Below are 13,010 nucleotides of genomic sequence, written 5' to 3'. Positions count from 1 at the left end.
TGCTCTTTTTGGCTGCAGTAGTGTCTGAATCACACACCCGAAACAAGCATACAGTTAATCTAGTCACATTTAGAGGAATTTCAATGAAAATAATGTAATAAAAAAAGTGCTTTGTTTTACAATAATTATGTATAAATGATTTAGTCAGTGTTTGTCCATTGTAAAATCTTTCCTCTCCCTGATTTACATTCTCACATGGTGACATTTTTACTGCTGGCTGGTGATGTCACTGGAAGTAGCTGCAGTTTGCTTTTTTGGCAGTTGGATAACAGCTGTTATTTCCCATAATGCAACTAGGTTCACAGACAGGAAACTGCCAGGACCAAGGTCCTCAGTTTTCTGCGGGAGGGGTTTTACCACAATATCAGCCATACAGAGCCCCCTGATGATCTGTTTGTGAAAAGGAATAGATTTCTTATGTAAAAGGGATATCAGCTACCGATTGGGCTGAAGTTAAATTCTTGGTTACGATTTCTCTTTATAGGGGAACTTCAGCCTAAACAAACATGCTGTCATTAAGTTACATTAGTTATGTTAATTAAAATAGGTACTATAACCTCTTACCCACTCTGTTTTAAAAGAACAGGCAAATGTTTGTGATGTCATGGGGCAGCCATCTTTTTCAAGGGGGTAGCCATCTTTTTGGTTGAACGGAGGTGACAGGGAGCATGAGACACAGTTCCAATTGTCCTGTGTCCTGATCACCACTCCCAGCTGCGCACACTAGGCTTCAAATCTCAAATTAAAAATTAAAAAAAAAAAATTGTGCCAAAACAGCAGAATGAGAACAATAACATCAGAAATCCCATCATGCTTTGCACAGCATCAAGGAAAAATGCCTGGGCAGGTTTCTTCTGTGCAGCTAAAAGTGAGGCTTCGGTAAGAAAAACAAAGTTCTGATGCTGTGAAACTGTTAAAGAAACACCAAGCCTTTTCAGTTCTGCTGAGTAGATTTTTTAGTCTGGAGGTTCACTTTAAGTCAGAACACCTGATCTGCATGCTTACGGCTAAAAGTATTAGACAAAGGCTGAGCACGACAGCAGGGCAATCTGCATTGTTTAATAGGAAATAAATGTCAGCCTCCATATCCTTCTCAGTTCAGGTGTGCTTTAACACGAGAACATGATTTAAAATTGCCCATTTTTGCATGTACTGTATATCTAAAATATCAGTAGCTTGCCTTAGCCCCATCTTCTTGTGCATAGCTTCATCCGTACATCTAGAATACTATCCCTTTGCTTTGTATGTGGAAACACAGGTTATTTAATCATGAAACTGAATCTCCTAGAAAATATAAAATTATTTAGTTCCCGTCTCTATTCCTCAAAGCTGAGTAATTCTAAAGAAACACTTAAAGAATGAATTAACATTTCAGTTGAAGTAACAAACATAATTTTCGTCCTGTCACATATCGGTGACCTTTTGTGACAGCTTGTCTCTATTGGAGGGAAGTATTTTTATGTGCTGATTAAATATGTCATTTGAAACCATTTTATTACTAGGGATGGTGAAATTAATCTTGACACTTAGAGCCAGATGAAAAATAATTGCTGATTCACGGCATGAAGTGTGTGAATGGGAGTCCAGTGTAAGCAGGGGGGAAGGGGGAGGGGCAGGTGTTGGGTGAGGTAAAGATCACATTTATCGTGTTTATGTGTTTGATTTCTCGTTAACCCTTCTCCATGCAGTGAAACGTTCTGAATAAAGACCTGGTCACTCTTTCCGATTGCAAAAATATGTTTAAAGCGGATCCGAGATGAAAAACTAACTATAAAGTAACTTGTCTATATAGCTTATCTAAAGTTTAGATGGTTTACATAGCAAATCTAACTGCAAACAGTTTTATTAGAATGTGATTATTTCTTCCTGTGATACAGTGACAGCAGCCATGTTGTTTGTAAACATTACACAGAGGCAGGCTTATCTGTATCTTGAGCCATCAGCCTAATCACCTCTCCTCCTCCCTTCTGCCTCTGAGATCAATGGTTAGTAACACCTCCCTCTCCTCCTCCCCAGACTGAGCTCCCATGAGCCCTTGCTACTGTCTGAGAGTGCCTTGGCTCTCTGAAAACCTGTGGGCGTGGCTTTTTTAGTTTATAGGGAATTAGAGTATTAAAACAAAAAAGTATTTGGCTTGAGGAATGCCATATAAACAATAGGAAAGGAACACAATTATGCAATGTGTAAAAGTTCACCTTGGATCCACTTTAAGTGCTTTTTTTTCTGAATGTTTTTTTTATTTTGTGTAGTAGTGGTTTTCTATCAGGCTCAGGAGGAGATTGCCGAGCCTGATCGGGCCTACTCTACTGTGTAGGCGACTGGTTCTCACAATGGGGTCCGCCAAGTGAGACCAGAAGGGTCCCCTCCAACCTCTATGGGGCGGGGAGTAAATGCACGCAATAAGGGTAAAGAGGCACCCAGTTTTATGTAAAACTACAGTAGATTAAAATTAGCCGGGTAGCATGGAGGCGTTCAATACTACCCAGCTATCTAATTGGAACTTGTATTGGGCGAGGTTTAGAAGACAAAACCCAGGGGAAAAATATATACTAAACCAGGAGCATCCATAGTGAAGGGGCATCTTGTGGATTATGCTACCTTTGTACTTCATGTCACCTTGTGTCCTCCTCTGTCCCCCCTTGTGTCGTCCTCTGTCCCCCCTTGTGTCCTCCTCTGTCCCCCCTTGTGTCGTCCTCTGTCCCCCCTTGTGTCGTCCTCTGTCCCCCCTTGTGTCCTTCTCTGTCCCCCCTTGTGTCCTCCTCTGTCCCCCTTGTGTCCTCCTCTTTGCCCCCTTGTGTCCTCCTCTATGCCCCCTTGTGTCCTCCTCTATGCCCCCCGTTTGTCCTCCTCTATGCCCCCCGTTTGTCCTCCGTTTGGGCACAGTCCAGGGAGTCCCTGACATTGCGGCAGATTGAAGGTTCATATTGGCAGGCATTCACAAGTCAGGAACTCCCTGCATTTGGACTATAAGATGCAGTGGCTCCCCCCCCCCCCACACACACACACACACACACACACTTTTGAGGAAGAAAAAGTGAGTCTTATAGTCCAAAAAATACAGTATGCTGTGTTCCGTTTTTATTTTGTGTGCCTGAAAGAATTAAAAATCTGGTATGCAAGTGACAGTCTACCCGGGTCGGACTATAGCGTAACCCTCACTGATAAGGAATTGCAGCCATAAAGCACTTTCCTGGCTGTGAGAGCAGGACAGAGATAAAAAGGGTCAAAAGTTCATAGATCATAGCGGTAGCGATTCGGCCGGCTTTTCCATCTGAATCGGTGCGGGGAGGCTGTGGATCCTATAGCCGTGCATGGCTCGGCTGATGGGATTCGGCTGCTTTCCCCGCAGACCCAGAAGAGCCGGGTCAAGTGGAATCGCGCCCTAAGGGTAAATTAAGTGAATGTATTGAATGCATAATTTAGGCAGTCCCTTATATAACATAGAAATGGTAAGATTGGATGAGAAAGATTGGATGATTAGTGGCCAACTTGGCTCATACACACCTGACTAAAGTCGGCTGAGGCAGCCAGTAATGACCACCTTAGCTGATATCAAGGCTTGTGTACAGCAATCCATCTGGTGGATAACTCACTGCCGGTGACGGACGATCACATTTTTCACCCCGCTCCCCCGCTCGTCATGTGACTTCATGTATGTGCCGCACTGTATAGCAACATAGCTGACTTGCGTCTGTCCAGCCCGGCCCAGCGATGTCGCCATGGTAATTCCCACCGGCAACATTCATCGAAGGTGTGTACGCACCTTCACCTTGGTCATCCAAGTGGGACTTCTTGGGTAAATGTTTGTACGTTTGCAATAGTTCATGTTTGCACATGCAGTACCCTAAGGGTTTTAGGATGTAACACTTGTGTCTGTAACGGTTATCCAAACAGTTGGGCTCTGAATGCATCAGAGGACCATTAGGCCATTTTCACACTATGAGCGCTTCTGTTTTTTTTTTTTTTTCTTTTTATGCTGGCGATTTTAGAAATCGCCTTAAAACCACTTGTGCAATGTTTTAATATGAGAGTGTTCACATGTGAGCGTTTTTATTTCTTTGAAATCGCAAACGCGCTGCCTGCACCATTTTCTGAGCGAATTGGCTCAATGGAAGTTATAGGGAAATCGCAGTGACTTCCCGAGCTGAAGGCTGGAGATGCTATCAGCTTGCCTGTGTGTAATGATGACAAACCGAACATGGCTGCCATCATTGTATCACAGGAATAAATAATCATAAACTGTTGAAGCTGTATGCAGCTAGATTTGCTGTGTAAACTATCTAAACTTTAGATGAGCTATATAGACAAGTTACTTGTTATACCTAGTTTTTCATCTCGGATCTGCTTTAAAGCGTAACCGTCAGGCATAAAATCAGAGAATCAATTCTTTATTTTTATCTGGTAAACCAGTAATGAGGATGCTAACCAGGCAAGCCAAAAGTTAAAAATCACTCTTAATTTCTCCATAAAAGATCTATTGCCTGGAAAAATAATTTGTGATCCTTTTTAAAGGGGGCCTGATTCATGTCATCAGCTGCCCTTTGTCACTGCATCATGTGGCCTCTTGCCCTGACCACTCTTTATGGCTATATTGGTATCATTGCCCTAACTGGAGATGTTGGTTTGGGCGATGCTTGACTAATCTGAAGTCTGTGCCAGGCTTTTGGTGGCTGGATTTTATCTGCCTATCTCATCACCCTCTGCCATCCGTGGGCACCCACTCAGAACGTCACTGTTTTCTTTTGCAGAGCATAGTGGCGGCTGCAATAAAGCCCACACATTTCTTAGCTTTTACAGATTTATTCAGATGGAACTAGGACATTAACAAAAATCTGTTTGGCAGGTTTTCTGCACATTCCTCATTGTTTTTTACTGTTTGTGCTGTCTTATTGTCTGTTAACTTTGTTGTCTTATTTGAACTACTGTTCACATAGAATTTCCTATGAGCCGCGCTCTTATTTATAGTTTTTTTTGTTTTTTGCTCACGGCAGAACTTTCTGCTGAAGCGAAAGCATCTCTGATGGAATTTGAAGAGATGGAGCGTCAGCGCAAACAGCGCTTTAACTTTAGAAGAGGTGGCGGCAGGCGGGGAGGTAACCATGCGATGGGCCGTGGAATGGTGGATCAGAGAAACGAGCACAACAGGAGGAACTCCAGAGATCAAAGGCAGCACCAAGGGGTACCTGATTATTATTTTTTTTATATATATAAATATAGAGAAAGAGTCTACATTACTGTTGATATACTTTCTGTGCTATGTTGACTTGTATTTCATCATCTTAAGTGTAATAGTATTAACTCTTCTCTTTAAAGTGTACCTGAAACAGAGAAACAGGAAGTTATACCTACCTGGGGCTTCTTCCATGACCTTGTAGTCCGTGGGCTCCCTTCCGTGTCTGTCTGGTCAGTTATGCAGTCGGGAGACAAATGCCCATACTCGGTCCTGGCCTTGCACTTCCTTGGTCTTGATTCTGTAGGCGGGAGCATTTTCATCCCTCCCTCACTGCCTGTCTGTTCTCCCACTGTCTGCCCTGGTAGTCGCTGATTACTGCATATGCGTGGCTCTAGCTGTGCGCCTCCTTCGTCCTGTACAGTTAAAGGGGTTCAGTGGAGCCTATTAAAAACAAAAACCTGACACTTACCTCGTGCTTCTATCGCCCCTTGTATCTGTAATGTCCCGCGCCATCCTCCTACGATTCTCCATTAGCCGCCACCGGTCCTGGTCTAATTCTTCTTGAATTAGGACTGCGGTTGCGCGGCAGTCATCGGTAGCTTACTGTGCAGGCGCAGTACAAAAAACTTTGTACTGCGCCTGCACAGTAAGCTCCCGATGATGCACATGGGAGAGAGCACTAGTTGTCTGTTTAGGCAAATAATTAGACCAGGCAGGGGGCGGGGAACAGAAAATCGTAAGACATGACAGCTGCAGGGGGCTGATAGAAGCCCCAGGTAAGTGCCAGGTTTTTGTTTTTAATAGGCTCCCCAGGCCCCCTTTAACTAACTGTTCAGGACCAAGGAGGCGCATAGCTAGAGCCACGCTTGTGCAGTAATCAGCGACTACCAGGGCAGACAGTGGGAGAACGAGTCGGACAGACATTGAGGGAGCCACGCAGTTCAGGGGGCTGGAGGAAGCCCCAGGTAAGTATAAATCCTTTTGTTTTGTCTCAGGTTTACATTAAGGCCCAGCTTCCAGCAGAACCCTAAAGAGACTTGGCACTCTTAAGGTGCCCATACACTCGTCAGATTGGCAGCAGATAGATAAGAAATGCATCTGATGATCTATCTGATGCGTTTTTAGAACATTTTTTACCAGGATAGAATTCCAATAGATTTCAGTTTGAAATCTATTGAAATTCGTTCTGATGGCATTTTTTTGCCATCAGATTTCCATTAAGGCCAATGCAAGCTGATAAGCAATCTCATCAGATCGACCTAAATTTTCTACCCTGCCAGTTCGATGGAAATCCATCGAAATCGGCCATCGATCGGTCGATTGGCCAACCGATTTGCAATCGATCGATCGGTCGGCCAGAAAATCGGCTGAGTGTATGGGCCCCTTTAGGCTGGTTGTGCACCTATTTTTTCCAGCTGATTTGATCACTTTGTCATATATTTCCCCAGCATGTCCAGCTGATTTACTTTCAATTGATTTTGGATTGTTTGGGGATTACTGGGCTACTAATTGTATATTTACTTTGTCTTGAAACGTTATTGTGAATCTCTTTTGTTTTTGTTTTTCCCAGCAGCCTATTCGAAGTTTATTTCAGCATCAGCCACACCACCAACAGCAACATCACCATCACCAGCAGCAACATCATATTCAGTCCCTCCTTCCACTGCCGAAACCGAAGAATTCTTCACTTGAGGGGTTACAGTCATCACAGCAGGGAAAGAGAACCCAGTCTAGCCCACAGTTATCATCACCACCACAGCAACAATCTAAAAACATCCACATCAACCCCCATTTTAAGGGGAATGTGGCACCTGTTCAAGGTGAGCCTTCTACCTCCTTTCTCATTGTTATACAGTGTGTTGGTTTTTGTTTTGACCAGCTTTGTCACCACAACATCTCTAAGGCGTCTTTTCCATGGGGGTTTTCAACTGCGCGTTTCGGGCAGTTCAAGCTGCCAGCCACTGGCGCTATTCATGTGCAATCAAAATGCAGGCTAATGGCAGCTTTTGTAACACAGAGCGCCTTCTTGGTTTTACATGCATCGGTAATACCCGGTGGCAGAAAACCACAGTATGTCGTGTTGAGATGGGACTCCATGGGGAGGGTGCCTCTTCACTGCTTGTAGCGAGGCTAGCTAGCACAATTTCCACTCTGGTGCAGTGTCTGTTTCCGAATTGGAATTTCGTCTCGCATCACGCGCGGAGAAACGCTGCAGATTCCACCAGGGCTGTGGAGTCGGTACAAAAATCTTCTGACTCCAACTCCGACTCCTCAGTTTAAAACCACGACTCCGGGTACTCAAAATGGCTCCGACTCTTCGACTCCGACTCCTTAGTCTAATACTTAACTTTTGTACAAAATCACACAACTCCACCCGGACTCCGTTTATGAAATCACCGACTCCGGGTGCCCAAAATTGCTCCAACTGTAGTGGAAACGGGTCCTTAGTCAACCATCTTTGTGGTTTCTCTCAGGTAAAATTGTGGTGCTCAAAATTGGTTTATATTCGAGTATATATGGTAAGGGGAATATGTATACATTTTGTCAGTATTTTGGACTTTCCTGTGTGGCTTCAGTTAATCAATTTTAATAATGAACTAATTATGAAACAAAATATATTTCTTTAGAGAAGTTATGCATTTTTTTAAACAAGGTTATTAATAAAAATGACCATCTAATTAGTCTTGCCCTCTGAGCCAGTGTAATTGGGTCAGTGTAAATTTGGTTTTTACGTGACCACTGCAAAAATAAGTTTGACTAAATGCTGTTATATATATATATTTTTTTGTCATTGCAGTTCCTCTGCTGCCAATCCCAACTCAACCTCGTCCAACAATGGGTCCGCCTAGGTTTCCAGTAAGTATCAAATGAGAAATGGTAGAAGAATATTAGAAAGATATGTATAAAGTCATTTTATGATGTTTTTTTTTCCCCTCCTCATTTTTAATATTCGTGTACGTATTGTCTGGTATGGTTAGTTGAAATGTTTTAAGGTACCCACACACTAATAGATTGCAATAACACATATACTAATGAGGAGAATTGGGTTTAAATAGAAAAATACGGGTTGCGACCAATATAACATAAAACTGGGCTGACAAACATACTTCCACCATTCTGAATACATTTAAGAGGGAGATAATATTGCCTTTATCATTGAATCCTAGTGCACATATAATAGGATGCACGTGATGGGAACTGGCCAGAATGCATACAAGTCTGGTAGGGAGAGGAGAAGTCTCCCTCCACCACACCAGTAATCTTTATCTAATATTGAATAAAAGTTAAATTTTAGACTTACTATAGGGCCGATGTGGCAAATCGTTTGATTCCCCTCAGATTGGAATTGATTTAGAGAGGAATGCATTCCTACCACACACAACACATGATTAGATTCCGGCAATAGATTATATTGAAAATCATTCAAACCACAGGGTTGAACTGCATTTAGCAGTTTTTAATCAACCGCTGCTCCCCGCCCTGTCCCCGATCAACCCAAATCTTCCAACTGGTCAGTTTTTGGAAATCGGTCATTAGAGTCTGAAGCCTCCAAAAATACCTGTTTTACTTGTCCGTTCTCTTTAGCATTTAATGCCATAGCTGAAACGTTGCATTCCCGTGGCTGAACGCTCAATACCCCCAGGGCAAATTTCGGGGCACCTTACTGGAAGAGGCAGAGCTTTGCGCAGTAGCGCGCTGCCTCTACTCGCGTCAATCTCTGCCTCCTCCCGCCCCTCTGTCTTTTTTCACTGAGAGCGGCGGGAGGAGGCGGAGTTCTGCGGAGATTGACACGAATGGAGGCAGAACTACAACGCAAAGCTCTGCCTCCCCCTGGAAAGTCGTGGAATTTTGCCCCGGGATTTCGGGGGTATTTGAGCGCTCAGCAGCGGGGATGCTGTGTTTCAGCTAGGGCATTAATGCTGAAGAGAACTGACAAGAAAAAAACAGGTATTTTTGGAAGCTTCAGACTCTTTAAGAAATTTGTTTTGTAAACAGAATCAGTGTTTATGGGCACCTTTTATATTGAGGCTCTGAGTGCAGTTATACTTGCTACTAACTAGCTACTACTCCTATACTCAAGGTTTACTGAAGTGCTGTGAAGATCTGTAGGAGGACCATTGCAATCAAGGAAACTGGTTTAATATTTTATGCCTGGTACACACCATTAAATTTCCTGTTAGACGGGTCGAATGATTGTTTCCGACAGATCCATTCTGACTTCCGATCGTTTTTTTGAACGGTTTTCCAATCACTTCTGTACACAATCAGAAAAACGATTGGAAATCAGATCGGACCTGTCAGAACTAATCGTTTCGACCCGTCTTTTTGACGTGAAATTGCATGTGGTGTACAAGGCATTAAAATCGTGTTGTTGACCGGTGTCCCATTATAAGCACTCTTATCTAACAGATTTACCCCTTGCTTACCAGCAGTCTCTGGCCCCTTAACCCTCTGGGCGATAATCCCGAACTGAGCTTGGGGGAGGCCGCCGCAGAGGATTTCTCAGGCCCTGGTGGGCCGATTTGCATAATTTTGCTAGCTGCGTGTATATACCGATCGCTGACGCTCCGTGCTGATTCGCCGCTACCCGCCGTAACGCCGCCCACCCCCCCCCCCCCCCCCCCAAACAAACACACACACACCCCGTGCGCAGCGTGGCCAATTAGTGCCAGGCAACGCTGAGGGGTGGATCGGGGCTCCCTCCGTCGATGGCGTCATCCCGATCATCGCCATAGCAACGGGGGAAGCCATACATGAAATCCCGTTCTGAACAGGATTTCCTATTTGCTCTGATCGTCGGAGGCGATCGGAGGGGGTGGTGGGATGCCGCCGCACAGCGGCTATTATGTAGCTAGCGCTGAGCTGATTAAAAAAAAAAAAAAATATTATTGTATCGCCCAGGAGGTTAAAGAGAACCTGAACTGAAAATGAAAAGTCAAAATAAACATAAACACGTCATACTTACCTCCTGTGTAGTCTACTCATCAATCTCTTTCTCCTCTCCTGCGTCCTGTTTGTCCACTGTGATCAATGGAATTCTCTGTCCTCCATTTTGAAAATGGCCATTACCCCATAACAGGTTCCTGGTCAGCACACTGTTAAACTGTAATATCGCCCACTTGAGCCATAGGGAAACATGGACTTTACCTTGCACATTCAGTTGTAACTGACAGCAGCTGATATATAAATGACAGCAACTGGTATATTTCAGTTCTGACAAAATGTTGTCAGAACTGGAAGGGATCGCTGTAAGAAGAAAATGGTGAGCTTCTGAGAGAACCTGTAGGTGAGGTAAGTATGTAATAATTATTTGCAGCTACATCATGTGTCATTATTTTAGATAATTTTACTCAGTTCAGGTTCCCTTTAAGGACCAGAGACTGCTGGTACCACAAAATGGCGCTTACCAACGAATTGCTGCACATACCCGCTGCTCTTGCCGGTCACAAAGCTCTCCCATTGCCAAAGGCCCCTCTCTCTGCCGTTGCTATGATGGCTGAGCTTTGTGAGCCGTTCAGGAGCCGCTTTAATTGGCTCCTGACGCAGTATAAGCCCATGTAATTAGCTCACGGTGGTCATGTGGTCAGGAGCCAATGAAATTCGGCTCATGACCTGCTGACAGAGCTCTACTGTCATACAGACGGCAGGGCGAGCAAACTGCGGTGGGTGCAGATCGGTGGGAGTGCGCTGCGGGCTAGTTGAAATCTTCGTCCTGTCAGAGCCACGCAGCCACCTGCAGGACGTAGATTTCAACTAACGTGGTACGGAACCAATTCAAGTAAAAATGTCTTGGCTGTTGGAAGTCTGAATTGTACCTGGCTTCAGCACACAAGCAGTACAGTCATGGTGGGAAATCAGTCTAGCCACTTGTACATACTGCAGTCGACTTCAGAACACGGCCTATAATGGAGAAGATATTCCACAGTTGTGTAATGCTTCTTCCATGGGGATGTTTGGCATACCTTATAGGGAACTGGATATGAAAGCATGTCGGAATCAAAAATTGGCTTAAAAACTGACACCTGTTCTTATCTCAGTAGTGGGGTTCCTCTGGATCGTCCACAAGCTTCCCTGATCCTCTTAGGCTGTGTTCCCACTAGAGCACAGGTTTCGAATTCCAGGCATGGAGGGCCAGATCTATGCCTGTGTTTAGGATGGGCTGAGTAAGAGAGGAACGTGTTCTACCTGATGGACCACACCTTTCCTGATTCAGACCCATCAATTAATTTGAGCTGTGTCAAAAATGTGTGAGGACCTTGGCCCTCGAAGGACTGGTCCCTGCAGATCCCTGCACTAGAGCAATGCAAAATGGACTCTGCTCCGTCCATTTTGCATCCGCTCTACACCATCTGCTTCGCGATCACCGTTCACCTCTCCCGCCGCCACTCAGTCTGTCTATTTTTAGCCTGGAGGGTGGCAGGAGCAATGGGGCTTGTGGATCCGTTGCAGAGTGACAGGTGTAAATGGCTCCTATTTATAAAATAGGAGCTGTTCACTGTCGATGAGTGGAGAACAGGCAAAAAATGTCCATTCTCCACTTTCTTGTGGGAACACAGCCTTACACCTCTAACCATGTTCGTCAAGGGCTTGTGGAATATCCTTCTCGTGCCCATGCCCCCACTGGGGTACAAGCTTCCACAAGCTGGGCATTTGCAGCTAAGGTCCACCCATGTACAGTACAGTGAAGCTGCTTGTGCATGGCTTTTTCCTTCCGAGTAGAGTCCTGGGCAGCCTTGCTGGGCTCAAGTAGGATCTGAAAGTCCTCTAGACTATCCAGACGCTTCCCACTACTGATGTAAGTATTCAAATGTTAACCCTTTTTTCTCTTCATTGGCTTGCTTTAATTCCTAAATCGTTTTCTAATTGGCTAGATCCGCTGCCTACCCAAACCACAAACGTGGATCCCACTCTGTCATTAGCCAGTATTTCTGACCAATTATAATGTATGTTTTGGAGTCGTTATTTAACCCTTTAGCAGCTAATTTATTAGAGGCTTACAAGTGCTCCAGGTTAATTTATTTTTAGCACTTTTTTTTTTAATTTCTTGTTGTATTTCTTTGCTTCTAATTACGGTAGTACTGCTGTAATGTGTATTTATGGCCACTTGTTACTAGGGGGCAGTGTGAGATAATAGAGGACTATATTTTCTGCTAGAAGAGAAAGCTCAAAGCATTCCAAGAATTTACAGCACGAAGAGTTTTGCCGATTGAGGTCAAAAGCAGTGCACTTATCTCAAACAAGATAACTCTCTACTGAAGCTGCTAATGGATTAACCTCCCCGGCGTTTTATTGAGATCGCCAGGGAGGCTGCGGGAGGGTTTTTTTTTAATGAAAAAAAAAACTATTTCATGCAGCCAACTGAAAGTTGGCTGCATGAAAGCCCACTAGAGGGCGCTCCGGAGGCGTTCTTCCGATCGCCTCCGGCGCCCAGAATAAACAAGGAAGGCCGTAATGAGCGTCCTTCCTTGTTTTGCTTAGATCGTCGCCATAGCGACGAGCGGAGTGACGTCATGGACGTCAGCCGACGTCCTGACGTCAGCCGCCTCCGATCCAGCCCTTAGCGCTGGCCGGAACTTTTTGTTTTCCGGCTACGCTGGGCTCAGGCGGCTGGGGGGACCCTCTTTCGCCGCTGCTCGCGGCGGATCGCCGCAGAGCGGCGGCGATCAGGCAGCACACGCGGCTGGCAAAGTGCCGGCTGCGTGTGCTGCTTTTTATTTGAAGCTGAGCTCGTCCATACCGCTCAGGAGGTTAATACAGTTAATGTAGGTGGCAGGGATGCTCTCACGAGGGATTACTCGTGATTCAAATGAGGTTTAATTGGCGCAGGTGTGCGGCT

The 13,010-nt window shown here is 44.8% G+C and overlaps 1 protein-coding gene across 2 annotated transcripts in view; it reads left to right on the top strand.

Annotated features, from left to right (window-relative positions):
• RBM33 (RNA binding motif protein 33) overlaps positions 1-13,010 on the top strand; it is a 139,131-nt gene that overhangs the window by 46,866 nt on the left and 79,255 nt on the right. For both annotated transcript variants that reach the window (XM_068235874.1, XM_068235876.1), the window contains exons 8-10: positions 4,992-5,179; positions 6,744-6,993; positions 7,971-8,029. In XM_068235874.1, the coding sequence (XP_068091975.1) occupies positions 4,992-5,179; positions 6,744-6,993; positions 7,971-8,029 (497 nt within the window). The remainder of the gene's footprint in view (positions 1-4,991; positions 5,180-6,743; positions 6,994-7,970; positions 8,030-13,010) is intronic.

The sequence above is a fragment of the Hyperolius riggenbachi genome, chromosome 5, assembly GCF_040937935.1.
Source record: "Hyperolius riggenbachi isolate aHypRig1 chromosome 5, aHypRig1.pri, whole genome shotgun sequence".
Lineage (NCBI taxonomy): Eukaryota > Metazoa > Chordata > Amphibia > Anura > Hyperoliidae > Hyperolius > Hyperolius riggenbachi.
The sequence above is the reverse complement of the archived record's forward strand: the minus strand, read 5'-3'. Positions and strand labels throughout refer to the sequence as shown.